This window comes from Gorilla gorilla, chromosome 12 (genome assembly GCF_029281585.2).
Source record: "Gorilla gorilla gorilla isolate KB3781 chromosome 12, NHGRI_mGorGor1-v2.1_pri, whole genome shotgun sequence".
NCBI lineage: Eukaryota > Metazoa > Chordata > Mammalia > Primates > Hominidae > Gorilla > Gorilla gorilla.
This window is the reverse complement of record NC_073236.2, coordinates 34,244,614-34,261,642: the sequence shown is the minus strand read 5'-3', so window position 1 is coordinate 34,261,642 and position 17,029 is coordinate 34,244,614. Positions and strand designations below refer to the sequence as shown.

The 17,029-nt window shown below is 44.6% G+C and overlaps 1 protein-coding gene across 5 annotated transcripts in view; it reads right to left on the bottom strand.

The window, feature by feature from the left end:
* Nucleotides 1–1,226: 1,226 nt before the first annotated feature.
* Nucleotides 1,227–17,029, bottom strand: part of NCAPH (non-SMC condensin I complex subunit H) — a 38,064-nt gene continuing 22,261 nt past the window's right edge. For 2 of the 5 annotated variants that reach the window (XM_019021536.4, XM_004031425.5), the window contains exons 10-18: nucleotides 15,807–15,955; nucleotides 14,750–14,856; nucleotides 14,299–14,421; nucleotides 10,492–10,602; nucleotides 9,024–9,206; nucleotides 7,710–7,826; nucleotides 6,008–6,099; nucleotides 5,571–5,646; nucleotides 1,227–1,775 (exon numbers count right to left, since the gene is read on the bottom strand). In XM_019021536.4, coding sequence (XP_018877081.3) covers nucleotides 1,716–1,775; nucleotides 5,571–5,646; nucleotides 6,008–6,099; nucleotides 7,710–7,826; nucleotides 9,024–9,206; nucleotides 10,492–10,602; nucleotides 14,299–14,421; nucleotides 14,750–14,856; nucleotides 15,807–15,955 — 1,018 coding nt within the window. In that variant the 3' untranslated portion in view covers nucleotides 1,227–1,715. Of the gene's footprint in view, nucleotides 1,776–5,557; nucleotides 5,647–6,007; nucleotides 6,100–7,709; nucleotides 7,827–9,023; nucleotides 9,207–10,491; nucleotides 10,603–14,298; nucleotides 14,422–14,749; nucleotides 14,857–15,806; nucleotides 15,956–17,029 lie in introns of all 5 variants that reach the window. The other 3 variants (XM_019021537.4, XM_055378584.2, XM_063695549.1) reach the window with 2 other exon arrangements.

Below are 17,029 nucleotides of genomic sequence, written 5' to 3'. Positions count from 1 at the left end.
TCCGTGCCTGGCTAATTTTTAAACTTTTTTTTAAAGATGGGGGTCTATTTTGCCCAGGCTGGTCTTGAACTCCTGACTCCAAGCAATCCTCCTGCCTCTTCCTTTCAAAGCGCTAGGATTTACAGGTGTGGGCCACTGCACTTGGTCCCAATCTTTCTAGTTTTACTGGTAATTCAGCCCCCCACCCCCAGAACCCACTATAGAGAAGTGGGGCTGACTGAGGGAAGGAATGGGCTTAGCCAGTTCTACTCTCAGGAATAGAAGGAAAGCAAGAAGCCCAGCACTAACCTGGCCTGGGAAAGTGATGAAGGCTTCAGCTCCAGCAAGACAGAGTGTGGAGTCTCACCTGTGGCACCACTGCTTTTTCTAAGCATGCTCTTAAGTCTCTAACCTTCTCAATATAACAGAGCAGGTAATGTTTTGGACACAATTTGGAAAGCATATTCCTGTGGGGAGGGGATTATTTTTGTTTTGTGTGGTTTTTGGCTAAGAAGCAAGTTATTATCAGGAGCAGTTTCCAATTATATACTTCACTGCTTCTGGCCTATATCCAAGATCTCTATTTAGCCAGTCAATGATGACGGGTGTTCTGGCAGAGATCCAGGACCAGCCAGTAACAGTACTTGGATCAACATCTATAATATTGTTCCAAATTGCAAGCAAAGTTAATTCCCCTATTCCTCTGAGGTTAGGGGAAGAACTTGTACATTTGTGTGTGTGCTGCATTCTGTGGAGATGGACAAATCTGAGCACTGCTCTCCACCCACTGCTGAGCCTGTATGACCCATCCAGGTAGCACATAGCACAATGGCCGAGAGCAGACTCTGGAGGCAGATTGCCAGGCTCAGGCCACCCCTGACAGTTTGCCGGCTGCCCTTTTGCAAGTTCCTCTACCTTGGGTGTCCGTTTCCTCCTCCAACATGAGAGTCACAATAGTAAGTTTCTCCTAGGGATGCTGAGAAAGCTACACAAAGCAATGTACAGAAGGGACAAGTATCACTATCAGCTCCCTCCAGCAGAATCCTGGGATTTAAGCAGGACCCAGTCTTGCATCTGAATGTCCAGTCAGCAATCTCTCTCTTCCATTCTCCTCCGAGGCAAACCATCTTGGCCCTTAGGCATCTTCTGCCTTATACTGACATGTGTGTATCCTGGATAACAACCAGGACTGCATCCCCCTAAGGGTAAGGACTAGGTCTGATACTCATCTAGTGGACACTCAAATATTTTGCCAGTTATATTATTAAGAATTTTATTTTTGAGCATTCTATATACATTTATAAGTGTACATATGATGTATTTTATGTACATGGATTAGGAAGTTCTTCAAGGGCAACATTAAGTGCCCACTGGAAAATTTTCTACAAGAGAATAGTTTGGAAAATAACATTAATTTAGGAGACTAAAACTATACATTGATATAAAGAATGGATATAGGTTTTCTCAATTCAGAATAGTACCCTCACCCCCCTGCCCTCCCCTCTCCTAGATGGTCACCATAGGGCAGTAAAGTTTAATCAGTTGAGCACAGAGCTTCAGGGCGCTGGCACCCAGACTATGATGGAGAGAAGGAAAGAGCAACAAACAAACAGGCACGTTGGTAGTTGGCTACAGCCTGGATATAAGCCCACGGCATCTTCTTCCCCCGAGACTGGGGATGTCCCGGCAACTGAGTAAGTGATGGGCCTCCTGCTGCTGACTTCTCCATAGTGAACTCAATCTCCTTGCCTCACAAGAACATCAGAGAGGTCCTCTGTTCCTTCCAGTTTTAGATTCTGAGGGAAGACCAAAACATGCATGGACTTTGGTATACTGAGAATAAAAGAATCATAAATTCCAATCACAGTCACAAGGTAGTGACTACAAAGAAGAAAGTTTGTCCCATGATTATAAGAAAAACTGTTTCATAGCAAGTATAATTTGCATGAAAAACCTGATTCCCAATCCTTGTTATAACAAAATGACTTAGATAAAAAAGCAAAAAGCAAGCCTTCTCTGGCTCTGATTCCTGCAACCCACCCCCTATAAAGGGCCTAAGAGCTGAGCCGTCTGCCCTGAAGATGCTAATGGAGGCAGATGGGAGGTCATCAGGAGCCACAACACATACATATAGTCAGTCGTCCCCCCTTATCCTCGAGGGGTGTTCCAAGGCCCCCGGTGGATGCCTGAACTCATATAGTACCAAATCAAATACACATATATGATTTTTATATATATGTATACACAAATATACCTTGTTTTTTCCTATACATACATACTTATGATCAAGTTTAATTTACAAATTAGGCACAGTAAGAGATTAACAATAACTAATAATAAAATAGAAAAATTAAGTCAAATAAGAGGGAATGGAACACAAGCACTGCAGTACCACAACAGTCGACCTGGGAACTGAGATGGCTACCAAGTGACTAATGGGAGAGCCACGTCTGCAGTGTGGATCTGGTGGACACAGGGACGGTTCAGATCCGGGGCAGGATGGAGCGGGACATGGTGACATTTCATCACACTACTCAGAAGAGTTGCAACTTAAAACTTATGAACTGTTTATTTCTGGATTTCCACTTAGTATTTTCAGACCATGGGTGACTGTGGGTAACTGAAACCATGGAAAGTGAAATTGTGGAAACAGGGGGCTACTATATTAACCCCAACCATGCATGCCTCCTCCAGGCACCCCCAACTGCCCCATTGCCCCATCCATGGAAACGGGGACTACTGTATTAACCCCGTCCACGCACACCTCCTCCAGGCACCCCTCAATTACCACACTGCCCCATCTCTCCATTAGTTCCTGACAGCAGTGCCCTCCTGCCAGTCTCTGCACAGGCCTTTCCCTACCTACCTCCCAGCTCTTCCCCAACCCCAGGCAGTGTTTCCCTCAGGACTAAGCAGCTATGAGACACCTTTCCTGACGAACTTCACCACAACCAGCCTGCTCTGGCTCTGCACTGGAGGCAGATGGGATGTGCCAGGGCTCAACATCCACTCGCACCTTTCCTTGCCACTAAAGACAGAGCGCTCAAGTCACACCTCGCGGATTTTCTGCAGCTCAGGTTCTGGTAGTCGCACACTGCTAACATGCAGAGACATGAAGGCAGAGGGCCTCACGTCCACCACTGGCTCCTAAGCCCCACACACTGCCTGGCTATGTGAGGGGAGACTGTGATCACAGTGGTGGAGGAACAGACTCCAGACGGGAGTGAAAGATGGAGAGAAAGAAGTCCAAGAGGAGGTCAAGTTCTGCTGTGAAGCGTTGAGAATATTTCTCTTGGTGGCTCTAAGTGTTGAGTTATCACAGATCCCTGTAGATTATCACAGTAACTGTTGTGGCTAATGTTACAAGCCCAGTTTTCTCAAACAGCCCAAACCCAGGCCCCAGTAATGGCCTTGGTGCTCAGCCCAACAAGTCATGGGCTGTAGCCACCCCCCATTCTTCAAACACCAAGAGCTCTGGGACCCTTAAAAAGAGACTGGATCACAGCAAAATGAACATGGCTGCACTGCCACTGAGAGCAGGGGTGCAGAGCTGGAGTCGGAGCAGCACGACCTCAGTGAAGCCGCAGAGTCACTAATATTTCTTAGCAGTGTTGGCCTGGCCTGACTCCTTAAGAAACAAGTGAGGGCCATGAAGCTGCTCTCTCAAGTCAGGTTTCTGTGGAGACACACCACCCAGAGAAGCACTCTGACCTTCAGGCTGGGGCTGATGAGCGAAAGCAGTAACACTCTTAAATTGGACTCAGAAGGGTTTCTGAGCTTTGGAGGCCAGCCTAGGAGCCTGGTGTGCTAGGAGACCAGCACCCATGTTGGAGAGTCACCAGCACCTATTTCCACCAGGATGGTGTGCGAATGAGATTCCAGGCCTCCCCCGACACTTCTCAAGTCAGAGAGATGGATGGCCTGCACACCACCCACCTCAGATGGTATATCCTCAGCAGAGCCACTTGTAGATTTCTTGTCAGAACAAAGATAATAATATATTTTATTTTTTATTTTCTTAGTCATTCTTCATATAGTTTGCATGTGATATCAGATGCTTTAGGATGTGTCAGGTATAGGAACTACCACCTCCCATAACCACGGGCATGTCTGCCTTCACAGGCTTGTGAACAGGGCATGTCCTCTCTCCGCAGTCACCGGTCACCGCCTTACTGCCCCCCAATAGCAGCCATGCAAGTTCAGCATTCCTGGGTTAAAACCATTCCCAAGGGCTCTGATGCACAATCGTTCCTTCTTAGGAACTACACTGGGCTCTTCAACTTAGGCCTCAGGTTTGAACACCCAGACTGGTGGTTACAAGCCCAATGGTCAGCACAGTAGTTGGAGACATACAGCACTTGGTCCTGGCCCAGTGGCTCTTCTACACCTGTTCCCCACCCAGAATCAAAACTAGCTTCTGCTAACTGGACAGTTTCTTCTTCTTCATGAGGTTGTCAGCTAAGCAAGGTATTGACAAGAGAAAAATTGGTCTCTGACTTCCAGTGGTAGGTCACTGGGATTGGCTGATGGCTGTGCCACACAGGCCAGGGCAACTTCTCTCCAAAGCAGAGTCAGACCTGGAAAATGGAGCCAATCCTCACTGTTCCTGATTTCATTAGGAGGCCAGAGGTCACATGTTGGCATGTAGGAAATCCTGGATGCTTCCACCAGCACCCCATTTTTGCTACCATTCCATTCCCATAATCACGCTCCAAAACCACACTTTGGCGTTCAGATAGTAACTGCACTCCAGTGCCCACTCCCTCCTCCTGGGGAGTTGACAGTGTTGGTGCACACCATGGCCATGGTGCCCCAGCCCCAGGGTGGTGCTTGCCGCACACGGCATGGCCCAGCCCATAGCCCTCTACTGCACGTGCCAAAGGCTGGGCTGCGCATCAGCTGGCTGGGGACCCTAATGGATACCAAGTGTTCAGCGATGCTCAAATGTGTGGGCTTGCTGCTGGCTGCCCTCTCTGTGGTATCTCTGGGTAGTACCACTCGGCTCCTGAGAAAATGGGTGCCCTCCTCTGCTCTTTCCACAGCTGTCCCATGGCTATGCAGCTGTTGGCTGGCCTGGCACAGGAGTCTGCCACGCTGACCCAGCTGGCACTTCAGGATTCTCCTTCCTTGTGACACACAGCTTGACTTTTCTGACTGTTACCTCCATATTTTAGTATTCTTCTCTTTCTGCAACTGTTTTCTTTTCATCCTCATTTCTCTCCTCTTCTCTCTGCCATGTCTCCCATATGTCTTGACTTTGGTACTACTAGGCTTTGGCCTTTAAAGTCTTTGACACCCAGTGAAGTAAAAGCACATCGTGTTCTTAGGCTGGGGAACTTACCGATCACAATTCCATCATCTAAAATCTTACTATTTGGGTCCTCTGTGCTATTTTCATTGCTAATCAAACCTGATGGCTTTTTCCTAAGTTACTTCTAGATGCCTGGCTAATCATTTGGGTTGAAGGTGCTACATAAGTCACTGTATTTAAGAAATCCTATGTTAGCCCATGAAACATCAAATACAAAGCTAAATGAGTTGACATAAACAGGGAATACTCTAATACTCCCATGCTTACCTTAATTACCTACCTTTTCATTGGCTAAATGTAGGAGACAGGCAAAAGCCAGAGGTATGGAGAGGTTCTGAGCCATGACGGGGGGCAGGCTGGAAAGAAAGGGGCAAGTATTTAGGTCACTGCCAACTGTTAGAACAAAAGCTCATTCATCAAGTATGAATAATACACACATGCAATGACTAAACTAATGAGAAACAAATCTTTCAGATGCATTTTATAAGCAGATTTTTCTAGTTTCTTATTTGAGATAAAATATCTCCTGTTACACTCTGATCACTGACACAGAAAAACGCCTTTTTAAAAGTTGGTCTGTATTATCTATCAACACAGAGAGAAGACAGAACAGCCACTATAAGTGTCATAGGAAACAGGTTGTGTGTGGAAGGCCTGCCACGCGGACAGCGCAGAGAGGTGAGCCCCAACAAAGCCCCCATGCCTGCCAGCCCGCACCTCCTCTTCAGGTCCTTCGTGAGCCCGCTAAGCATCTTCTCGTCAGCCACTTCTGCCAGGGCCGCTTCTTTTCCAGCTTCCCTGTGGTTTGCCTAACAGAAGCACATTTATACATCGGACAGTTACGGCTAGTGCACTTTTGAAAGGGCAACAAAAATAAAGTTGTGTCACCAAAAAGTCTATACCTAAACAAAATGAAAACAAATTTCTTAGTTATTTTGAAGAAAAAGGATCTACAAAGGGAACCAGTGCCTCAGCTCTGCTCTAATGACATTGTGGTAAACATGGATGTCAACAGCCAGCATCACCCTGGTAAAGGACACTCTGCAAAGAGTGTCCTAGGGTGCCCTGAAAACAAACAAGAAAAAAAAGCAGTAATAAAAAGCCATGTTTTTTGTTTTTTTTTTTTTTTTTTTTGAGACGGAGTCTCGCTCTGTCGCCAAGCTGGAGTGCAGTGGCACAATCTTGGCTCACTGCAAGCTCCACCTCCCGGGTTCAGGCAATTCTCCTGCCTCAGCCTCCCGAGTAGCTGGGATTACAGGCGCCCGCCACCACGCCCAGCTAATTTTTTGTATTTTTTAGTAGAGATGGGGTTTCACGATGTTGGCCAGGCTTGTCTTGAACACCTGACCTCATGATCCACCCACCTCGGCCTCCCAAAGTGCTGGGATTACAGACATGAGCCACTGTGCCCAGCCAAAGCCATGATTATTTATAGCTCCAACTGGACTACACTGCTAAGGGCAGCACAAAATTCATATTTAAAAGTAAACTCAAACTTTCCAGTTAAGACAAAGACACACACTTGCATCCCATTCTGTTCTAGTTGATAAAACTTTATAAATATGACTGAAGAGCTTTCTCTGATACCCAGCTCAGGGCCCTCAATCAACTTACGAGTTTTCATTTCTCAGCTACAGAAGGTCTAAACTCAGAATATTACCTGAGCAGAAGAAGTCAGAAAGAGAGAAGGATTCTAATTAACTGAGACTTCCTTTCATTGAGGTGGACCAAGTTAATCAAGGTTTCAGCTTGTTCTGAAGAAGTAGAATCTGACAGTATAATAATTACTTTTCCACTATCTTCCTACTGAGAATACATTCCTGAAATCAGAATTATTAGATCAAAAGGTTTAAACATTTCATAGCATATAGCAACTTAAATTGCTACCAGCAGTGAATAAGTACTCCAAATTTTCCTCCTCAGTAATGGAAAACAGTTTAATTACTAAAACTGCTGCTGTTTTAAAGTAGCATCAAGATTGTTTCATTTGTCTTTTTTGATTACCAGCAAGGCTGAATCACGCCTTACACACTAGTTTGCTATTTGTATCACAGTCTGTGTGACCTGCCTACTTGTATACTTGGTTCATTTCTCTCTTAGAAGCATGAAGTCTTCCTTTTATTTTTGTTTTCTTTTTCAAGATACAGGATCTCTCTCTGTTGCCCAGACTGGAGTGTAGTGGTACGATCATATAACCTCAAACTGTAACCTCAAACTCCTGGGCTCAAGTGATCCTCCCACTTCAGCCTCCCAAAATGCTGGGATTACACGTGTGAGCCACCATGCCCAGCTCCTTGTATTTTTGAACGAACATTTCTGTATTGGAGGCATTGCCCAAATCGAGGTGTCTTCAGCTGTAGACATCAACCACTCCCCTCCCGCATGCTGGGCACCTAGAGAATAGGCAAGAGCATCTGACCTCTGCATCTGCCTCCTTTCCGGAGAGCGCTGTCAGCAGACTCCACATGCTCTGCTTCAGCTTCTTCATGTCCATCTTTTTGGCAGTCTTGGCATAGTGAATTTCAATTTTATTTACCTGAAATAGGTATATGACAAAGTAAAACTAAGCAGAATAAAGAAACTTTTACCATAATTCACTGTAAAAACAAAGGTCTGGAGTTCAACTAAAGAAGGAATCCAGTTTCAACCAAGGAGCTACAGAGCTCTCTTGTTTTTTTTTTGTTTGTTTGTTTTGAGACAGAGTTTCACTCTTGTCACCCAGGCTGGATTGCAATGGTGCAATCTCAGCTCACTGCAACCTCCGCCTCCTGGGTTCAAGCGATTCTCCAGCCTCAGCCTCCCAAGGAGCTGGGATTACAGGCACCTGGCTAATTTTTGTATTTTTAGTAGAGATGGTATTTCACCATTTTGGCCATGCTGGTCTCAAACTCTTTTTTTTTTTTTTTTTTTTTTTGAGACGGAGTCTCGACCTGTTGCCCAGGCTGAAGTGCAATAGCACGATCTCAGCTTACTGCAACCTCTGCCTCCTGGGTTCAAATGACTCTCCTGCCTCAGCCTCTAGAATAGCTGGGATTACAGGCACCTGCCACCATGCCCAGCTAATTTTTGTATTTTTATTAAAGACGGGGTTTCACCATGTTGGCCGGGCTGGTCTCGAACTCCTGACATTGTGATCTGCCCGCCTTGGCCTCCCAAAGTGCTGGGATTACAGGCGTGAGCCACCATGCCCAGCCCAGAGCTCTCTCTGGACACTAAAATAGAGTCCCTCATATCAAATCTAATTTCTTTTCAATCCAGTGCAATCTACATTAAGGCTAACTGGAATTCCAGTGTAAAAGAGATAAATGAATCAAATATAAAGGCAAGCATAAAGCCTGCCACCTGGTATGGAAGAGATAAATGTTTAATACATGATAATTTAATACAAACTGAATTTGGCCAAGATTTTTCAGAGCCACACAGCTAGCTAGCTAGCCTTGCTGAATTAGCATATAAATTTATATTCTCTGCCTGCAGCCTTCATTCATATGCCTTATTTGGGTGACCAGTTCCTCCCTAGTTACATGTCTTATCAAGGTCTTTGGAGAGATGGTCAGTTCCACACAAACCTAATTAGCATCAGCTCACTCCCACAACCCTATTTAAAACTTGGAGAGCAACAGGTTAAAATTGAGAAGAAAAGAAATCAAGCTCAGATTGCGTGACTCTCATATAAGAGACAATTAAATAGATTTCAGGCAAACAATGTAATTCTCAGCTGTTTCATCCGTACCTTCTGAGGCTCAGCTACCAAGTTTGACTCCCCATATGTTGTGATGTCTAATCCTTGGGCTTCCGGAGTGTCACCATTCTGTTGTGCTGTCTTAGGTGGATGGCAAGGATAAGGTGAGAGGTCAGAGTTCCCAACAGGTCCCACAAATAAGTCATCCAAATCTTCATCATCACTGTCAGCAGCCTGGGCAAGAAACAGCTCTTCGAGTTTGGTGGAAGCTGCAGTGGAGCTCAGAAACACCCTTGAAATAGACTCCATGTTTACAAAGCAAGAAGAGACCATCTGATGGTTCACTCAGTGAGTTACACTACGATCAACTTCTAGGTGCCTCTAGTTATCATCCTGTTTCGCGTAAACCCTATTAGAGAGGTGTCTGTTATCAACCTAAGACCTTTTGAGCGGGAGTTAAAAGGAATTCGATAACCATAATTGCCACTATGTCCCCCCTTCAGCTTCTAACGAATTTAGGATTTCATTTTACAGAAACATTCCTCAAATACCAGAGATATGACCTGAACATATCACCCAAGGAAAGCACAGGAGATTCCTGGGGCCATCTGGTCAGTAGCAGGCATACCACCCAGAAGCAGGTGAGAAAGTCATTTTTGCGATCACATCCAGAGTGAATGTATCAGTATCTTCGGGCAGGGGGTGGGGTGGGGGGACACAGGTCAGGAATCAGTCCTTAAATAGGCTCCCTGGGTGATTTGTATATAAGTTAAAGTTTGAGAAGCACTAGTCAAGAGGTCAGTCTGGATTTTCACTAAAATATAACAGCCTAACTCTCTTCCTAAGTAAGAAAATAAGGTGAATACATTTTTTTTCCAGTTCTTTCCCCCCTTTCCACATACAGGGACACAGATGAAGCCTATTTTTCCAGTTTCTGTTACCTGTATTAGCCATCTCATCAGTAGACTCAGAGAAGGGATATGGAAATTATTTAGTCTAAACCGTGATCTAAAGATGGGGGGTGGCTTGTACAAGTTCACAGCAAGCTTGCAATATGACAACTACATTCACAGCTAGAAACCTGGTCATCTGAGATATACCCCGAAGACTTATTTTTTGCCACACCAGATCACATATGGTGTGATCTGGTTGTCTACCTGGCCAAAACATTAGCTCATAAGAGGACAAAGTGTTTATATTCCTTTGAAATCCCACAACAGCCAAGATTAGTACTTTGTAGCAGAGGCTAAACACCCATCCACATGTCGACGCATTCACTTGAGTATGGCCATTTGCTTCCTGCATGTAGGATGTGAGGTAAGGCAGGCCAAGGTGAGGCTGTTTCCTTGACTCTGCTCAGCTCCCTGCACTGGGTGGAAGGCAGACCCTTTACCCAGAAAACCTCCACTGGATACAAAATTGCCAACAGTCTCCTGCCATATAAAATGGGGACATGAGAAGCAGAGAAAAATGACTCCCTGGCTTAGAAGACAGGACAGAGCCCCTTTCCCCCCTTTACCTGTAATCCAGGGCAAAAGTTGGAGGTGTCGTTAGGGTTGTTGTAATCATAGTCTTCAATTTCTTCATAATGCTCAGTCTCTGCCCTATGGCCCTGGGCCATCTTAAGTAACTAAAGGAAAGAATAAATGCAGAAAGCTATTTTGTTAAAAGCTACTGAACTAGGTTAGAGAAGTAAATCTTAATTCCTATGCCCAATCTCCTCCTAGAATTATACAATTTTAGAGTCAGAAGGGCCCTCACAAGTCATCTAAGTCTAACAGACTTTTCCACTACACAGTGCAAACCTGGAGTAGCAGGGCTCAGCGTCTCTACCAATCCCAAATAAACCAGAGCAGCTCTATTTCTGTGTGACTGGCAATTAGGCCTTCTGCACAGTTTTACCTGAAAAAGGGTTCCTTCACTAAAAACAAAAGTTGGAAAATCTACCCTCCAACTTTCTGAAAGTCACCTTGTTGCACTTGAACAATTTTGACAGAAAACCCATTACCAGCCAGGCATGGTGACTCACACCTGTAATCCCAGCATTTTGAGAGGCTGAGGTGGGAGAACTGCTTGAGCCTAGGAATTTTGAGACTAGCGTTGGGCAACACAGTGAGACCCCATCTCTACAAAAAAAGATGGCATGGTGCTGTGTGCCTGTGGTCTCAGCTACTCAGGAGGCTGAGGCAGGAGGATCATTTGAGCCCAGGGGTTGAGGCTGCACTGAGCCATACTCATACCACTGCACTCCAGCCTGAGACCCTGTCTTTAAAAAAAAAAAAAGGAAAACCCATTACCTTAATTAACAGCCTGTCTCATTCCTGAGTGGAAACCACTGTTCCCTACATGGCAACAAGGAGAGACATCCAGCTCTTCCCTCTAATTACACCCATCATCCTCGTTCTATATTCCAGAGCCTCGTGGAATGAGGCTCCTCTTTTAGGAGGGCCTATGGACCACAGTCTTTCAAATATTTGCAGGTCCTTCCTTAGACCAGTGATTTCTACTTGATATATAAATCTCTGAAGTAGGAGAAATGTGACTGGAGATGTGCACAGTTTACAAGAGCACACTGAATATTTTAATATAATTCTGTGCTTCAAAAACAACTCAAATAAACCCACAATATGCTTGTAACAAATCCAAAACTACTACTAAACAATAAATACTTGAGTTAAGAAACGCCCCATTTTCTTCCACTGTTCTTCATATGACACAACTTCTAACTGCCTCTTCATTTAGAATACTCTCTTCTGGGCACACTCTCAGGTGTCCCTAGCCAAATGTCCAGTGTTTAATACAGGCACTTCCAGTCACACAAATTTAAGTTATGCTTATACTATGCTGGAGTCTATTAAGTGTGCAACAGTATATGTCTAAAAAACAATTTACATACCTTAATTAAAAATATTTCATTGCTAAAAAATTATAATGATCATATCAACCTTCAGTGAGTTGTAATATTTTTGCTGTTAAAGGGTCTTGCCTCAATGTTGATGGCTACTGACTGTCAGGGTGGGTGGTGGTTGCTGAAGGATGGGGTGGCTGCGACAATTTCTTAAAATAAGACAACAGTGAAGTTTGCTGCATCAATCAACTCTTCCTGTCACTAAAGATTTCTCTGAAGCATACAATGCTGTTTGATAGCATTTTACCCATAGCGGAGCTTCTTTCAAATTCAAAGTCAATCTTTTCAAACCCTGCCACTGCTATATCAACTAAGACTATGTAACATTCTAAATCTTTTTTTTTGTCATTTCAACAATGTTCACAGCATCTTCACCAGGAGTAAATTCCATCTCAAGAAAATGTTCTTTGCTCATCCATAGGAAACAACTTCTCATCCATTCAAGTTTTATCAGGATATTGTACCAATGTAGTCACATCATCAGGCTCCATTTCTCATTCTGGTTCTCTTGCTATTTCCACCACATCTGCATACCACATCTGCAATGACTTCCTCCACTGAAGTCTTTCTGAGACAGAGTCTTGCTCTGTCACCCAGGCTGGAGTGCAGTGGTGTAATCTCAGTTCACTGCAACCTCCACCTCTTGGGTTCCAGTGATTCTCGTGCCTCACCCTCCTGAGTAGCCAGGACTACAGGCCTGCACTACCATGCCTGGCTAATTTTTGTATTTTTAGTAGAGATGGGGTTTCGCCATGTTGCTCAGGCTGGTCTCAAACTCCTAGCCTCAAGCGATCCACCCGCCTTGGCCTCCCAAAGTGCAGGATTACAGGCGTGAGCCATCGTGACTGGCCTCCACTGAAGTCTTGAACCCCTCAAAATCATCCATAAGAGTCAGAATCAACTTCTTCCAAACTCCTGTTAATGTTGATATTTTGACCCCCTCTCATGAATCACAAATTTTTTTTTGTTTTGCTTTTCTGAGATGAGGCCTCACTTTGTCCCCCAGGCTGGAGTGCACTGGCATGATCATAGCTTACTATAGCCTCAGGCCCCCAAGTAGCTAGGACTAAAAAAAAAAGAGTATTTCTATTGAAGTAAACAATATTGATCAGAAAGAAAAACATATCTTGGTTAGTTTATAAAAACAGAATGTGAGGCCAGGTGTAACGGCTCACGCCTGTAATCCCTGTACTTTGGGAGGCTGAGGCAGGAGGACTGCTTGAATCCAGGAGTTCAAAGTTACAATGAGCTCCAATTACACCACTGGACTATGGCCTGGGCAACAGAGCAAGACCCTGTCTCTAAAAAAAATACAAAAAACAAATAGAATGTGTAATATCAGTCAATTCAGGGAAAAAAATAATATATATATATATATATATATCTCTCATTAAAATCTTGTTGAAAAACAGGCAAAATAAAGAGGAAAGTATAAAGTCTTAATACACTCCATGAGAGTAGGAGAACCAGTAATGCAAGTAAGCAGAGGATGTGAATGGAATGGTTTACACGAACCACTGCTTACCCTGTCAGCGCGGACATGTGAGAAGAGCCCCAGGCAAATGAAGGAGGCAGTAATCAGGGTGCAACACCAGGTAATTCAGAAGGCTCCATGTGACAATCTCAGAAGGAGCCCCAGCAGCCTGTAGAGCCCTAGGAGACTTCCTGAGGATGTGAGCCCATGTGTCACCTTGGGCTCGCTTCGACTTGGATCATTAGTAAGGCAACCTCACTGTATAAAGCAATTGGTGAGTAAATCCACAACTTCAATGAGAAAGCCAAGGAATCAGCTGGGCACAGTGGCTCACACCTATAATCCTGGCACTTTGGGAGGCTGAGGTGGGTGGATCGCCTGAGGTCAGGAGTTCGAGACTAGCCTGGCCAACATAGTGAAACCCTGTCCCTGTTAAAAATACAAAAAATTCACTGGGTATGGTGGCAGGCACCTGTAATCCCAGTTACTTGGGAGGCTGAGGCAGGAGAATTGCTTGAACCCAGGAGGGAGAGGTTGCAGTGAGCCAAGATTGCACCATTGCACTCCAGCCTGGGGCAACAAGAGCGAAACTGTCAAAAAAAGAAAAAAAAAAAGGAGAAAGCAAAGGAATCAAGAAATAACTTAAAAACTGTTGAAACTTCACCAAAAGACTACACTCACTGCCCCCCTGAATTTCAGCATGGAGGCTTCAGTATCCAGCATTCTTGCCAGGTAAGGTATTTCCAAGTGTTTACCGTGTGTCCATCATATAAGCCTTTCCTTTTAGCTTTCTTTGCCTTATCTATTTGATTTCCTGGCAACACGCTTTGGCTAACACATACAGCTCCTCACATTCTCCCCTTTCCTCAAAGGCACTGCCTAACTGTCACACTATCAGCCACTTGATACCTTGTGTGCTTAAAGGAACCAAGAAATAGGCTTACCCTGGTGCCTGGTTTGAGGTGAAGCTGGACCAGAGCGTCAACATCGTAGTTGAAATCTGTAGGAAGGGTGGTAGCTCTCCAATTCTGGTTCTCCAAAGTGGACTTGGTCAGAATAGTAGCAGCCTATTAATTTTTTTAAAAAAAGTGTTTTAGGCATTTTAACAATGGGCAAAACATCTTACTTTTTTTTAAAGCAGTTTGGGCAGCATGAGTTTACCATCAGTCTCACAGTTCTATGTAAAAAAGTGATTTTGCTAGCATTATTCTTTTTATTCTAAATTTGATTCTTTCTGCCACTGAGTTTAGGACTATTTCTTAATAGTGCGTTTAAGGAACAAGGAAGAATGAAACCATCTGTTTGCTCTAACAGTTAAATTTATATGGAATTTTTAAAAATCACATCTGAAAGGGAAAAACGAGTAAGCACAATCCTAATAAATTCAGTACAAACCTTTGTTTTTCTAAAATATACATCAAAGTCAATATCATCTTCAAAGTCAATTTCAAAATCTTTCTTTGTACTCTTCTTTTTGTTTTCTGATTGGGAAGGAGCATCTTCTGCAGAGTGAACACAGACGTCAGCACTTCACTTCTGTGGCCTAAACTATTTACTCATTTCACAAGATCTGCTGACAGCCTTATCAAGGCTTATCAAAACCACAAGGCAGCATTGTGTCTGAGCATCACAACAGTAGGAGTGCTCAATCACACACCCTCTTTTCATCCCAAACTTATAATTTGTGTTTTGGCTAAGAAACCACATCAGAAACATATGCTTGGCCAGGTGCAGTGGCTCATGCCTGTAATCCCAACACTTTGGGAGGCTAAGGCAGGAGGATCACTTGAGGCCAGGAGTCGAGACCAGCCTAGGCAACAAAGCGGGATCCCATCACTATGGAAAATTTAAAAATTAACTGAGCATGCTGGCATGCCCTTGCAGTCCCAGCTATTCAGAAGGCTGAGGTGGGAGGACGCTTAAGCCCAGGAGGTCAGGGCTGCAGTAAGCCACGATTCACCACTGCACTTCAGCCTGGCTGACAGTGTGAGACCCTGTCTCAAAAGCAAAACAAAACATAAAACAACAGATGCTTAATCCCTTTCTTTCAAAGAGACAATGCAAAACACATAAGGTCAGCACAGCCCTTTGGAGTTCTACAGAATGCCAACATGTGCAGTAGCTCCTGTGTGCCCTCTAGTGCCCAGGGGTCATGCCCACCCGTGGCCACTGAGTGAAGTCATGTGGATACTAGGGAGCAGTGTGAGGCTGGGAGTCCAGTTCTCCTGACTCCAGTACTCACTCTCCTCACTCAGAGGCTTCCATTTTCACTGTCCCTTCATCCCAGGCCAGGCAAACTGACCAACCAGGAGGCTGGCTCATCTGTATGCTTCCTCGGCTTATTAAGAGACACAACAGGGCTGTGACTGGCATTTCTCTTCCTTGGCTAACTGCTGACTGGCTGGTCATCTACACTACTTCTTTTCTTAAAATTCCACCTAGAATTACATACGTTTGCGTCGAGGCCTAAAGCGCCAGTGATCCGGGCCAGCCCACATCGACATGGTCCGAGGACTGAAATAAGAATATTCTCCAGGTTTCATAGACAGAAGGGGGCACATGGTCCTGATGTCTCCATCCCCAAGGGAAATCATTTCTTCCCTGTAACACACATATTTGTACATGTACAATACATATACTATAATGCTGCATTTATATATGAAGCATATGTCCACAAATGAGCTGCATTTCTGTGAGTCCAATACAAATAACTTCATTATTAATAATTCCTTTTACTTCTCAAGTACTTTTCCTTCCCTTAATTTTATAACAATATAATCATATCTATACAAGTACTCTGGAAGTTTCAAAGTGCACCATAAAATGCTACTCTACCTAATTTGAGAGACAAGATGACAAAAGTAAAGAGAATTCTTTTGGCTGGGCGCGGTGGCTCACGCTTGTAATCCCAGCACTTTGGGAGGCCAAGGCGGGCGGATCACAAGGTCAGGAGATCGAGACCACCCTGGCTAACACAGTGAAACCCCGTCTCTACTAAAAATACAAAAAAATTAGCTGGGCATGGTGGCGGGCGCCTGTAGTCCCAGCTACTCGGGAGGCTGAGGCAGGAGAATGGCGTGAACCCAGGAGGTGGAGCTTGCAGTGAGCCGAGATCGCGCCACTGCACTCCAGCCTGGGTGACAGAGTGAGACTCCGTCTCAAAAAAAAAAGAGAATTCCTTTGGGTAAGAATCCACAGCTAGTAAAATGCCGGAGCTGGGAGCTGGACACAAGTCCCTTAATCCCAGCCTCGGGGTCTTTCCACACACATGCTTCTTGCCACACAAGATGACAAATCCCTCATTCGTCACCATCCTTCTGTAAATGAGGGCTCCAAAAGATACCGCTATAGTTCCTACTAAAAGTGAAAAAACATGTTTGTCTAATTATTTAGTTCCTCTAACGCTTTGGGGGCTCCCCTTATAATCTGTTAGGTCATCCAGCTTTATTCTTTGCCGTGTGTAAAGTATCTAAGTGGTCAGTGCAGCATGGCAGTTTCGGTTTGGTTTTTCACTCTTTCTACATTTTTAAAAAATAGAGATGGGGTCTCACTATGTTGGTCAGGTTGGTCTTGAACTCCTAGCCTCAAGCAATCCTCCTGCCTCAGCCTCCCAAAGTGCTAGGATTACAGGCGTGTCAGGATTATACCATGCCCAGCCATTTTTCACTCTTTCCA